The 13,581-nt window shown below is 41.4% G+C and overlaps 1 protein-coding gene across 3 annotated transcripts in view; it reads left to right on the top strand.

Annotated features, from left to right (window-relative positions):
- The first annotated feature begins 1,237 nt into the window (after positions 1 to 1,237).
- The window catches only part of TNFSF13B (TNF superfamily member 13b), a 31,841-nt gene continuing 19,497 nt past the window's right edge, over positions 1,238 to 13,581 (top strand). For 2 of the 3 annotated variants that reach the window (XM_070380748.1, XM_070380745.1), the window contains exons 1-2: positions 1,238 to 1,748; positions 1,843 to 1,933. In XM_070380748.1, the coding sequence (XP_070236849.1) occupies positions 1,431 to 1,748; positions 1,843 to 1,933 (409 nt within the window). In that variant the 5' untranslated portion in view covers positions 1,238 to 1,430. The remainder of the gene's footprint in view (positions 1,749 to 1,842; positions 1,934 to 13,581) is intronic. The other variant, XM_070380747.1, reaches the window with a different exon arrangement.

Raw genomic sequence — 13,581 nt, 5'->3', positions numbered from 1 at the left:
GTAACTCGGGAGACACCTGGTCAAGGTGAGACAGGCTTTTTCTCTAGCAGGTGGGTGCCTGCGAAGCCCTTGCAGCTATGCCCAGGAAAAGGCACAAAGACATCCATTGCAGCAATAATGAACATATTACAATTGAATATGTGAAACATTCTGTTCATAAAATGAATGGATTCCACATAATGAATGAATGGAATGAATGGAAATGGAAGCATCTTAAAGGTAGCTTGTTCCACATTCCTGGGAGTCTTGTTAGGATTCTCAGGGACAGTTATCACCCACCCAGAGAGGACACTGACTCACAGGCCACACCACATCCAACAGTGGAGACTTGAAGTCCAAGCCCCTCTGGGTGGAGCCACATCCACCCAGGTTGGGTCACATGATTGACTGGCTCGAGTGGGCCTAACGGGGACGAGCAGATAAGCTGCTCTAGGAAGAGAGCAGTTAATTCGGGTTCCGGGCACCCAGAGCCAGAGAAGGTCGCTTCTTCCCCAACCAGTGTGCTGGGGACTTGCAGCTCCAGAAGTGCGGACCGCAGAGGTGGGAGGGCTCCTGGAGCCTGGCCCCCCCATGAATGACTGATTCCCAGCCTCCCAGGACCCCCGAGTCCCTGGAGGAAGACCTCAGATTTCTCTTGGAAACTGCACCCACCCACGTAGAAAGACTACCCACCCCCACCACCCCTCACCTCTCACCCACCCTCCGCGTAGCTGATCTAAACAGTTCTCCAAAATGTAAGAACATTCTTTTTATAATAGCGCCAAGACGATAACGGAGCAGAGTGCCTCCCAGCGGACCTCTGTGCCTCCTTTGAGGACACTTCATTTTATTTCCTACTTAAAGACTGTTCGTAAATCACTCTCCAGCGGAGCCCAATTCACCACTGAGGCACTTAGCTTATCTGACCTTCACATGAATTATCTTTATCACACTTAGCAGGAATTTATTCCTGTTCTTTCCCCCTTCCCTACAAAGCCACGTGGCCCCAAGTGGACCCAGTCCTCTCCTAATGCCTGAGGGGCAGCTCCTTAAACACCTTCCTATCTTAAAAGCTCCCCAGAGTGTGCTGGTCCGAACTGCCAGTTCCCTCCCCATCAGTAGATCTTCGGCACCCCCACCCCCCCGGGTCCGTGCATGAGTGTTCTGAGATGCCATTAAAATTCTTACAAAAACTGAAAGTGAAATGAGGAAGACCGATTGAGCAATCGGATAGAAGGGTGAATGCCAGGAAGACCTAGCCTACAGTTGGGGCAAGAGATGCAGCCGCGGCAGAGAGGAGAAAATTCAGGAGAACTCGCCTCAGGGCGAGCGCAGCCAGGCTGGGCCGTGTAGTCAATGTGGGACATCAACAAACCCAGATAACAGGAAATGATCCATTCTCTGTGGTCACTCAGGCTAGGGGCCCCAACCTGCAAAGTTCAAGGAGGGAAATGGATGACTCCACCGGGGAGCAGTCCCGCCTTTCTTGCCCTCAGACCAGAGAAGAAATGAAACTGAAGGAGGGAGGCTCCGTCCTGCCCCAGGAGGAAAGCCCCTCCGGCCGGTGCTCCAAAGATGGAAAGCTGCTGGCCGTGACCCTGCTGCTCGCCGCCTCGTCCAGCTGCCTCACGGTGCTGGCTTTCTGCTGGGTGGCGTCCCTGCAAGCGGAGCTGGGCAGCCTGCGGGCGGAGCTGCGGGGGCGGCCGGGCGCCCCCCAGGCCGGAGCCGCGGCCCCGAGGGAGGCTCCCGGCGTCACCCCTGCCCTGAAAGTGAGTGTGCCGCAGTAGCCGCCGCCCCCCGCCGCCGCCCCCCCACCCCAGACCCCGACGCCCCGGCAGTAACGTGGTGGGGCTTTTCTCTTAGCAGCGGATCTTTGCACCCCCAGCTCCGGGAGAAAGCAATTCCAGCCAGAGCGGCAGGAGTAAGCGTGCCCTGCAGGAGGCAGAAGAAACAGGTACGTTTGCGGGGGAACAGAAGCGCCCAGGGGTCCGGGCTCCAGGGCCCAGGTGAGGAGGAGAGCATCCTGCTTGGGAGAGGGGCGCTGAACAGAAGCCGGAGGCTGGAAAAGGCATCCCAAGCCTGTGTGCCCCCCAGGGCGGAGCCAAGCCCTGGCCAGCGTCCTGGGCTGACCGCGTGTACTGTCCTCCTGGGAGCACGTTTCGGGGGCATCCGTCTGTGCGGCGGCGCTTGGAGCACAGAAGAGGGGAGAGGGGCTCACCTCTCCCCTCAAAGAGAGAGCTCGCGCCCACGTCAGGAGCACCGTCTGGCAGTCCTCGGGCGCGGGGGAGGGGCGGGGAGCTCCAGGAGCTAGTCTGGAATGAGGTTTGGTCCATACGAGGGGCAGACCGCATCTCCGAGGGGCGTAGCTGCTGCGAAACCACGTGGAGACCAGGCAGGTGCACGTTGGTGCTCTATTTGATTTCTTCCCTTTTTAAGAAGAAGCCTATTTTACACACTGGGGCACAGAGATTTTAATGCTTTTGCTTATTATAATGCTCCTCCAGGAGCTCCGCAGGTTTATAATCTCCTGGAATAGTTCTTTAGTGATTTCTACCTGCTCCACAGACATCTCAGATTTGGGAGGGGGGGACACCCCAAACTTTCAGCTCCAGTTCCTTCATGTCAAGGATGGAAAAGAGAATTTGCATTGCATTACTAATATTGTAATTTAATAAACCCTTTGTGCTGTTTCCCTTTTATATTGCAGGAGCATTTTTTGAGCCCCTAGAATGTGCCAGGCATGCTTGTCTGGGGGAGAGGTGTTGTCGCGTCTCCTGTTTCCTTTAACCTTAGTGATGACTATGAGGCAAACTGATCAGGTGTAATTATTTACCTGTATTTGCACTTCGAAGGAGAGTGCTTGAGAGACAGATTAGGTGTTCTGCCTCTCTGTCTCTGACACACACACACACACACACACACACACACACGATGCTCCTTCTGTAAACTTATTTTTTCACTAAATGCCTTATTCATAGAAAAAATTCCTCTTTAGTTTTATACAGCAAAACATTTTGTATCTGCTTATCATATCCCCATGCCGGTTGTCAGAAACATCTGGGTTTACACATTTTAAAACTGGAAAACCCTCATATTTTTACTATACTCTAATATCCTTATTTTCATATTTTGCATTTTGTCATCCATATTTTCTGCGTAATTGAAAAAATACGGCACATATACTGTGGTATATTTTTGTGTTGACTTACTGCACAATAAGCTTTTTCCTTATTTCTAAGTAATTCTCACATATATTAATTTATTATCTTATAATTATCATCATCATTTCCAATTTTTTTTGGTAGAATGGAACATGTCAAAATTTTGTGCAAATCTCTTTGTTTCTGAGGAGTTTGATGCATATACTCAATATAAATTCCGTAGATAGAATGTCTGAGCCAAAGAGGGTGAATGTCTTTATCACCCTTGCTATCTGTTGCAATATTGTTTTCCAAATGAATTATAAATGAATGCAACAGAAATGCAGTGTACAAGTTCTTCACATCCTTACACGTTTTACCTTTAAAGATATATTTTGGCTAGCTCAGTAGTTGAAAAGTAGTGCCTCAAATTTAATTTGTGGCTTGCTTACAAATAAGAATTATCTTTTTTTTGCATATTTTGATAGCTTCTAATTTTATCCTCTACTAATTTTTATTTATAACTTCCCTTACTCATCTGTCCTATTTTTAAAATAATTTTGAATAAACTCTGTATTAGGCATCTTGTTTATCAAAATTTTGATGTAAATGTTTTCACAATATTTTGCTGCTTTTTAGAACTTGTACAGAGATCTTGCATCTGTATATTTTAATGTGATACCCTTTTTAAAATTTTTCTCTAAGATATCAAAGTTAAAATACACACTTATCCATAATCTCTTAAAGTAGTTTGCTATTTTTTCTGCCATTTTGACTTTTTTCTAGTAATTTAGTGTTGTAGTTGGTATTAAATCCATTAGTCCTGGAGTTTATTTTGGTGAATCATGTTATACTAGCCTTAACTTCTCCTTTCTTTTACTTTTTCCTTCCAAAGTGTTGCTAAATATCTAAACCAAATTAATTAGATGATTCTTTTTAATTCATTTGCATTGAAACACTTACTATATTATATTGAGTTCCTCATATATAGTTGAATCTATTTTGAGACTGCTTTTTTCATTGATTTATTATCCTATTTGTCTGCAATAAATATTTTAAGGAATTTTGTAATAAAATGAGCTTCAATATCTAGTAGGGTGAGAATGCCTCATTCTCCTTCAACCTTGTCTGCTAGTACTCCTACCTGTAAATTTATTATTAAAAATAAACCCTAGCTCTCCCATTCCAAGAGGATATAGACTCATTACAGCAGATTTAAGAAGGAAAAAACTGAGTAAGAAATGAATAACTCCCTAAGTCCCACTTCCCCAAAATATGTTCTATTAATACATTAATATTTTAAAATTTCATCCCATGTGAATGTTTTTCCATATTTGTGTTTCTAAGGCATCCAAAAATGATATACTCACAAAAATTTTTCTCCAAATAACTTTCAGTTTTTAGAAAATTTGGAGAATAGCAGAAAATTCTAACCAACGAATAAGAATCCACCCAGTTTCCATAGCACAGATGTAATCACTATTATCAATATCATGGTTTATCTCAGATTTTTATAAAAGTTTAATGTAGCATATATATGTATTATATTTGTGTATGTATACTGTGTATATTACAGTACATACTGCATATTTTGTATATATTATGTATATGTGTACAGTATATACACTGTATACTTAGTTACATATGCAGTACTTAGTCACATATATATCTCTATGTCTCTCTCTACATACACGTATAGCATTCATAGATCCCAGAGGAAAAATTTAGAGGTAAGAAACTCAATGACGGTTATTATCAGCAAATCTCGTCAATAAAATTGACTTGAATGTTGTTTCATCCTTTCACGCAGGAAAAATGTCATTTTGTTTAGCACTACTGTAAAATTTGTTTATGTGTATACCAAGAAGTTTGTATGAAGCGCCATGATTTTTCTCTGTTTTCCGTTTGGTGAGGTCCTTCTTTTGGAATTGAGAAGATTCTATGCAGTTTGAATCTATGGAACTTTCTTTGGTTTTTGTTTCCATTCTAGTTGTGACTTATTTTAAGTAAAACTCAGAAGCCTTAGGTTATCCCTTCTAGTGTTAAAATGTTAGTTTTCATTTCACTTATTAGTCATCTATGTATGTTTAGATGCATTTTATTGGAGTTTTATAAAGCCTGTAACTGAGGAAAAATGAATTTTCACATTTTGAATTTATCTATTCAAGAATTTTTAATATCTATATTAAATATAGAATTTTAAATTCCACAATAAGGCAGTTTTCCTTATATAGGTTTCACTATTCTTTCATGATTAATTAAAAAATGTTACTGTTACTTTGGAGCCTTGGCATTTTCAAATTGCTTGTTAAACTGTTAAAAAAAATACAGAGTTTTCAAGTAAATGATGTATAGTATTTGACCTCACACTTATTTTTAAGCCACACCAGGACACTTAGGACACTTAGGGGATTTATAATTAACAGAATTATAATATTCTTCTAGATTTTTCCTAGAATATTCTGCTTTCTCAACGTCAGTTTTGTCATCATTTTATAACCATGCTCAAAAGTTTCACAGCTAAATATGGTTAAGTAATATATCAGAATGTTACCCATTCTTATTTTCCTATAAATCCAACCCAGATTTCAGCAGGCATCTCAATTTTATTGGGTATATATTCAATTTGTAAGTAAATTCCAGTATGTTGTGGGCTAGTTCTTTCAGTATCTGATACTCATCACAAATCACCTAGGAAGGTTCTTTTCATTTGTGTGTAGACTATCTGTACAACTAAACGGTACAGACTTCTGTGGTCTGGTCCCATTTCTCCTATTGTATAGTCATCATGACCCTTGCACCCTGTAGGTATTCCATGAACAGGTATGAATCAATTTGGGGCTCAATATCAAATAAGATAGAATGATTTAGGAATGATTTGGGATCATTTTGCTTCCCCCATGGCTCAGCTGTAAAGAATCTACCTGCAACGTAGGGGGCACAGGAGACGAAGGTTCAATCCCTGGGCTGGGACGATCCCCTGGAAAAGGAAATGGCAACCCACTCCAATATTCTTGCCTGAAAAATCCCATGGACAGAGGAAGCTGGCAGGCTACAGTCCAAAGGGTCGCAAAAGGATTGGACACAACTGAGTGACTGAGCACCCAGCACCAAGTGACATCATTCTGCAGGGGGGCGGGGAAGGGATTTTCCCATATTTCTTCATTTGTCAAGTTTTGATCAAAGGCCCTCTTATGAAATTTTTTTAACTTGACCTTTTAAAGAACTGCTTAACCAAAAAATGAGCATGATTAGAAGACTCAAGTCCCAGGGGTGTGGTCCGGAAACCCCTTCCCTCAGACTCGCTCGCTACCCCAGGCAGAGGCAGTATTTGGGTTCATTGAAAAGCCGGAGAAGCTCCCCTATTCAGCAACTTCTTTAACTACAATTTCATGGATTGTTAATTTATGTAGTTAATTTTTTTTAAATTTTAATTGACGTATTCTTTACATACTCAGAAAAGAGCATGTATCTTCAAGTCAGTGAAATTCACGAACTGCACGTCAGTACATGAAGGGCAGCACCCCCATCAGCCTGCACACCCAGTTGGCACTCCTTGCAGACACCCCCACCCCACCCAGGAGTAAAAGCACTGCTGCCACTTAATTCTAGAATTTGGTGCTAGGGCTCCAGTTTTGCTTTTCTTAACTATGTTGTGTTTCAGATGAACGTCTTAGCAAGTTTCCTAGGTTTCATAAGAATTTCTGATTGTAATCTAACAAACAGAAATGTGGGGAAATCCAGGAGTAAAATTGCCAAATGGCTTACAATAGCCAAAAATTCACTTTTCAGCCCATAAGTGTGTTTGGAGATAGTCCCAATTAAAAAAAAAAAAACAACCCTAAAGTGACACAGCTTCGAAGATCTTATGCATAAATATTTCTTCAGTGATGGAGTCACAGTGATCCATGTGTTGAACCTGAACTTAGCTGTGATTCTCTTCATAAGAACCTAAAGATAATCAGCTTGAGAGTCCATCAAGAAAGTGAATTCTTCCAAATGCATTTCTACTCAACTCTAACAGTTCACTAATAAAATGAGGTGACCTTTTGCTTTCTCCCTTGTTCAGTGGGGAATTTAAAAGTTATCGGAAACCCATGTGTTTCAGATTTTGGAAAGACAAAAATTATTTTTATTAATATTTATTATACTTGTCTCAATTTTAATAACAAAAATAGTGGTGAAAGCATGAGCATTTTAAAGAAAGTAAAAACAAGAGCAGAAAAAGAATTGCTCATATTTTATCTTGTAAATATTTCCTGTAAGATTCAGACCATTCTACTTTATATTTCTGCATTTTTAAAATAAACTTTTTGGAATTATTTTAGAATTACAGAAAAGTTACAATAACAGTTCAGTGAGTTCCCTTATGACCCCATCCAGTTTCCTCCGAAGTTAGCATCTTATGTTACCTTGGTGCCTTTGTCACAACACAGAGACCAACATGGATTTAACTAAACTCCTGGAAGTGTTAGTTGCTCAGTCATGTCCGACTCTTTGCGACCCCATGAACTGTAGCCCACCAGGCTCCTCTGTCCATGGGATTCTCCAGGCAAGAAAACTGGAGTGGGTTGCCATGCCCTCCTCCAGGGGATCTTGCCAATTCAGATATTGCACGTGGGTCTCCTACACTGTAAGCAGATTCTTTACTGTCTGAGCCACCAGAGAAGCCCTGACTTTATTTGAATTTAACCAGCTTTTCCCCTAACGTCTTTTTATGTTCCAGGAGCCATCCAGGACACCACAATGCATTTGATTTTTTTTTAAAAATCAGAGTTTTGAATATAATAAATATGAGTGCGTGCATGCCCAGTCATGTCTGACTCTTTGCAACCCAATGAAATGTAGTGCACCAGGCTCCTCTGTCCATAGGGTCTTCCAGGCAAGAACACTGGAGTGGGTTGCCATTTCCTCCTCTAGGGGATCTTCTTGACCCAGGAATCAAGTCTGCATCTCCAACATTGGCACATGAAATCTTTACCACTGAGCCACCTCTACCTCCTTAATACACATAAATTAATGCCTAATATGGTAACTTAAATATTTCCCTGGGGTAAACATTTCTATTGTTAAACATAAGTGTACATGCTAAGTCACTTTAGTCGTGTCCGACTCTTTGTGACCCCCCTGGACTGTAGCCCACCAGGCTTCTCTGTCCATGGGATTCTTCAGGCAAGAATGCTGGTGTGGGTTGCCATTTCCTCCTCCAGGGGGTCCTCCTGACCGAGCCCGCATCTCTTGGCCTCCTGCACTGGCTGGCGGTTTCTTTACCGTTAGTGCCACCTGGGGAAACAGAAATATATCAACACTTTTTTTTTTTTTTGAGTCTTGAAATCCATAGTCCATTTCCTTTGCAAGAAAAGACGGGATGTCTGAGGGGTCTGTAGCATCCAGTCTTTGCTTTATCGACATTTTGGTCTCAGCTGTAACTTCCAAGGCTGTAAAATGCATGTTGCAAGTATGCAGTGTGTAACTCAACCATCCATTCTGTCCCCAAATGGGGCTGCAGCCTCTTACCCAGCAAGGGCGTGTTCTTTCCTAGAACAGAAACAGATGGTTGCTGTCATGGTGATCTTTGACCAGAGCCTTCCCTGTGTGTTATTTTTCTTGTCCCCTGCTTCAATAAGGAGAGACTTCTTTTCAGTGTTGCAAGAGCTGGCTTCTGTTCAATTTCCACAAAAGTATTTAAAATGCAAATAGTGACCTGATAACCACATCTCTGAACCCTGTTCTTATCAAGTTTAAAGTTTTGGGAAACTGAAGAGCCAGGAAGCAGATCAACCAGGGTAGCCAGAAGTGATATTGTGTCTCTTCCAACCTTCCCTAACCTCAGAGGTTCCTAACACTGTGCTGGTTGTTGGGTATTGATCAGAGAACAAACAGATGAAGGTTTCCTGCCCATGGGATATCACATTGCAGTGAGGTGGGAAGCCACAGAAAATGGTCAATAAGCATAATTGATGAGTAAACTATAATACTTGAAAAGGGCAAATACATTGCAAAAGTGAACATTTTAGGGCGAGGTTAAGAGAACCAGCAGAGTTAAGGGTGAGGAAGGGCAAGGGGATGTGTCTCTATTTCATATAAGAGAGGCCAGGGTAAGTATTTCTATCTAATTCCAGAAAGGTCCATTGTTCTTTATACTTGCATCATTAAAAAACTTCAGACATGCGTGGGCTTCCCGTGTGGGGCAGGGGTAAAGAATCCAATGCAGGGGACGCAGGAGACGCAGGTTCAATTCCTGGGTTGGGAAGATTCTCTGGAGGAAGAAATAGCAACCCACTCTGGTATTCTTGCCTGGGAAGTCCCATGGACAGAGGAGCCTGGTGGGCTACAGTCCATGGGGTCACTCAGCACACATGCACACATAGGTATTTTAGAAATAAAGTCATAATGTTGAAGGATGCATTCTCATTAATAGTTCTGTAAAAATGGATGATATTCATTTTAATGGTTAATTGCACTTTTTATGGGTCAAGTCCTACTTACACGATCTGTGTTGGTCAGCTGCTCTTTTGTTGTGGTGGGATTTCCTTTTTAAAAAGTATCCGCATTTCTGAGGAGTTAGAGAAACAGACTTTTCTCAAAATAGAGGAAACGCGTACTGTGTAAAGCTCTGAGCTAGGCATTCTGGAACATACAGAAAAGGGTAGAGATGAGTTCCATGTGAAAGCTCTGGGTTTGGCCCTGTGGATGCATGATTATCATTTGCCCTCTTAATAAACCCAGGAGGTTGGCATCGCTGTCTGCACTTTGAAAGTGAAAGAAAGTGAAAGTGATGTCGGTTAGTCGTGTCTGACTCTTTGTGACCCCGTGGACTGTAGCCTACCAGGCTTCTCCGTCCATGGGATTCTCCAGGCAAGAATACTGGAGTGGGTTGCCATTTCCTTCTCCAGGGGATCTTCCTGTCCCAGGGATCGAACCCGGGTCTCCCACATTGGAGGCTCACACTTTAACCCCTGAGCCACCAGGGAAGCAGCCCAAACGTAGTCAGTCACTCCTACCGGGAACCCACTATTGAGTTGGAAACTTTAAGCTAGTGTTGCTTGAGCAACTCAGAATTCACTAAGAGGACAACCGAGGAGTGAGAGGTGAGTGTGAGTGGCGAGGGTAAAGAAACAGGTTCGGGGGGTGTGAAACTTGGGGATCACTGAGGCGTCCAGGTGCAAATGTCCCCTGGAGAGTGGAACATTCAACAGCCAACTAGGCGATTTATTGCTGCCTTTCTCCAGATGGTCAGCTGAGTTTCTACTTTCGGTTTTACCTTCCTTGACTTCAGACCTGTTGGCATGTTGTGTCATGAAGCTAATGTTCTTCACTGTTAAGTTAGGTTGCCCAGTGCCTCCTGAGTATTCCTCTTTATTAAAGAGAAATATCCTAAAATAATACAAAGAAGTCATGACGAAAGCAAAAGCATAGCCTGTGAAGATGACTCAATTAAAGAACTGGTAACTTTAAGTTGAAATACTTGACCATTTGCAAAATTAAACATGAAGATAGCGGGTTTTTTTTCTGCTATTTTATTCTTGGGGCTTCCCTGGTGGCTCAGTGGTGAAGAATCCACCTCTCAGTGCAGACGATGCGATTTCGATCCCTGAGTTGGGAAGATCCCCTGGAGAAGGCAATGGCAACTCACTCCAGTGTTCTTGCCTAGGAAATCCCATGGACAGTAGAGTCTGGAGGGCTACAGACCATGGGGTCACAAAAGAGTCAGACACAACTTGGCAACTAAACAACAGCAATTTTATTCTTAGTGCTTAAGAGGCTATGCAGAGGGCGACCGTCTGACATGCCCTGTGTTGCCTTAGGAATAGCCTAAGAGTGGTGCATGACAATGTGCAGGTGATCCAAGACTCTTTTTCTGCACATATACATGTAGGCCACGTTCAGATATATTTCTTTACTTCTGTCAGTTATGTTTATTTCTACTGTATTTTATCAGCTTCATTCCAGGCCCTCCTAAAAATCAGCACCACTTTCTTCCCTCCTCAGGGCCATTATAGTGCTGCTGTCTTCCTGAATTCACCAGAATTGAGAGGCTGCTTCTATTATTATTTTTTAATTCTCCTTCAAACACATATACCCATTAGTCAGAAACTTTTAAAATTTTCTTCACAGTTTGTTTTGGTTGCTCCACTTACATAATTGCTTTTTAGACCAAATCGCCCTCGTTTTTATGTTTATTACCAGTCAACAGCTGAATCTTGACTTTCGTTCTCCCTTTATAGCAACTGATTCTACACAGAGACACATGTATGATCTTTCTTAAGCACAGAATGCGTTAAGCAAGCCCCTCTCAAGATTAAAAATTCCTAATTTTTTTTTTCTGTTTTATACCAGGTCAAAAACAAACTTCTCAATTTAGCTCTCCAGAAATTCTTTTAAAACTCTTTCAACTCGTATTGTTTCTTAAGCTACAAATAAGTAACTTAACAAAATTTGCTGGTAAGGCAAACTGCTTATGTCTGATAATAAAACTTTATAATCCTGTTCCCACTCTTCAAATTTTGTATTCCCACTCCGATAGAAATGTTTATCCCAAAACCATGACTTCTTCGATTTCTTCATAAATCTATGTCCAGGATTAGGTCAACATGTGCATTTTTAAGGGGTTTTTCCTAATTAAATTTTTACAGCCACTGATTATTTATTCAAAACTAACTCAAGCAAAGGGTTTCCTAGATGGCACTAGTGTTTAAGAGCCCTCCCTCCTATCAATGCAGGAGACTAAGAGATAGATGTGGGTTGGGGAGATTCCACGGAGAAGGAAACGGCAATGCACTCCAGTATTCTTGTCTGGAGAATCCCAGACTCCTGGCGGGCTACAGTCCAAAGGGCCACAAAAAGCTGGACACGACTAAAGTGACTTAGTACGCAAGCAGGTCAAAAAAAAAAAAAAAATCAAATTCCTACATTTGTCCTGACTTCCGTGTACTGAATGTTAGGCATCACTTTCAGAGTCCTCATTTTTAAAACATGTACAGTGTAATGTGTAAGAAGACAGAGGAAAGAAGAAAGATAAAAGAAAATGAAGGGTGGACATTTCATTCAGACTGAAGAGCTTGGAAGAAGTTTTTTGAATGAGATGAGTGAGGAGAACTATGGGAGTAGGACAGATGGACAGAATACGGACAGTCACATGGACAGAATATGTGCAATGGGAAAAGTTCAATGTGGGGCGCTTCTCATGGGAACCACACACAATATGCAGTAATTGCATGATTTATGGTAGTTTCTATTAGATTTAGCTTTGTTGGAATAATGTATAAGAAACTGGATTCCGGTTTGAAAGGGTTTGATTCCAACACAGAATGCAGTACAACAGCTATTTGTTTGTTCTTTAATTGTTAAGTCGTCTCTGACTCTTTGTGACCTCATAGACTGTAGCCCACCAGGCTCCTCTGTCCATGGGATTTCCTGGTATTCCCAAGAATACGGCAGTGGGTTGCCATCTCCTTATTGCAGAGGATCTTCCTGACTCAGGGATTGAACCTGCATCTCCTGCGTTGACAAGTGGATTCTTTACCACTGAGTCATCAGATATGAGCAATTCCATGAACTGGCAAGGCTCTTTTCCTGATTAAATGATGTCACACTTTAAAAGGTGGCTTTCAACCTCAATCAGTCCAACCACTATTCCAATTACAAAGTTGGTTGGATTTTATTATATCAAATATTGAGCAGTACTAAATGATTTCTGTCCTGAAAGTTCTTATTTTAGGAATTCTTTTTTGTAAACTAGTTTTGTCATCAATATAATGTATTGTTTTAGAAATATTTTTCACATGGTTTAATATTATGAGTGAATTTTCTTATGCTATAAAACTGTACTTAAGATTAATCATTTGTGTTTCTCAGATCATTAGGATATATAATATATATATAGATACACATGTACATATATATATATTTAGAAATATGTGTCTCCCACTGACAGAAAAAGGTTTTTTGTTTTTTTGTTTTTTTTTTTTAGAAAAAGGTTTTAAAGTATGCTGCTGCCTTGCTTAGTTAAAAAGAAGTTAAAAAGATAAACTATTCTCAAACTCTTATATAATTCCCCTCAACTGTAGCAGAGGGAAGATGTATAAAAGACATCTGAAAACCAAACGCCATCAATTAATACTACAATTGTTATTAATGTTTCTTATTTTAGACTATGCATCCTCAAAACTCTTGTGGTTGGATATCTATGCCATTGGGACATTTTAAAAAAACAATGCTGCCCTTTTTTTGACCCACTTTTTGTGAGCAATGATCTATAGGTCAAAGATCAGCTGTATGTCAAATTGGAAAGAAAATCCTGAAAGACTTAACTGGAGATAAGTTATTAATAGATACCATATGTCCTAAAAAGGGATTTCCCTGGTGGCTCAGACAGTAATGAGTCTGCCTAAAAAGAAGAAGACCCAGGTTTGATGCTTGGATTGGGAAGATCCCCTGGAGGAGGGAATGGGAAGAGTTA

The sequence above is a fragment of the Bos mutus genome, chromosome 12, assembly GCF_027580195.1.
Source record: "Bos mutus isolate GX-2022 chromosome 12, NWIPB_WYAK_1.1, whole genome shotgun sequence".
Classification (NCBI taxonomy): domain Eukaryota; kingdom Metazoa; phylum Chordata; class Mammalia; order Artiodactyla; family Bovidae; genus Bos; species Bos mutus.
This window is presented reverse-complemented; position numbering and strand designations above follow the sequence as displayed.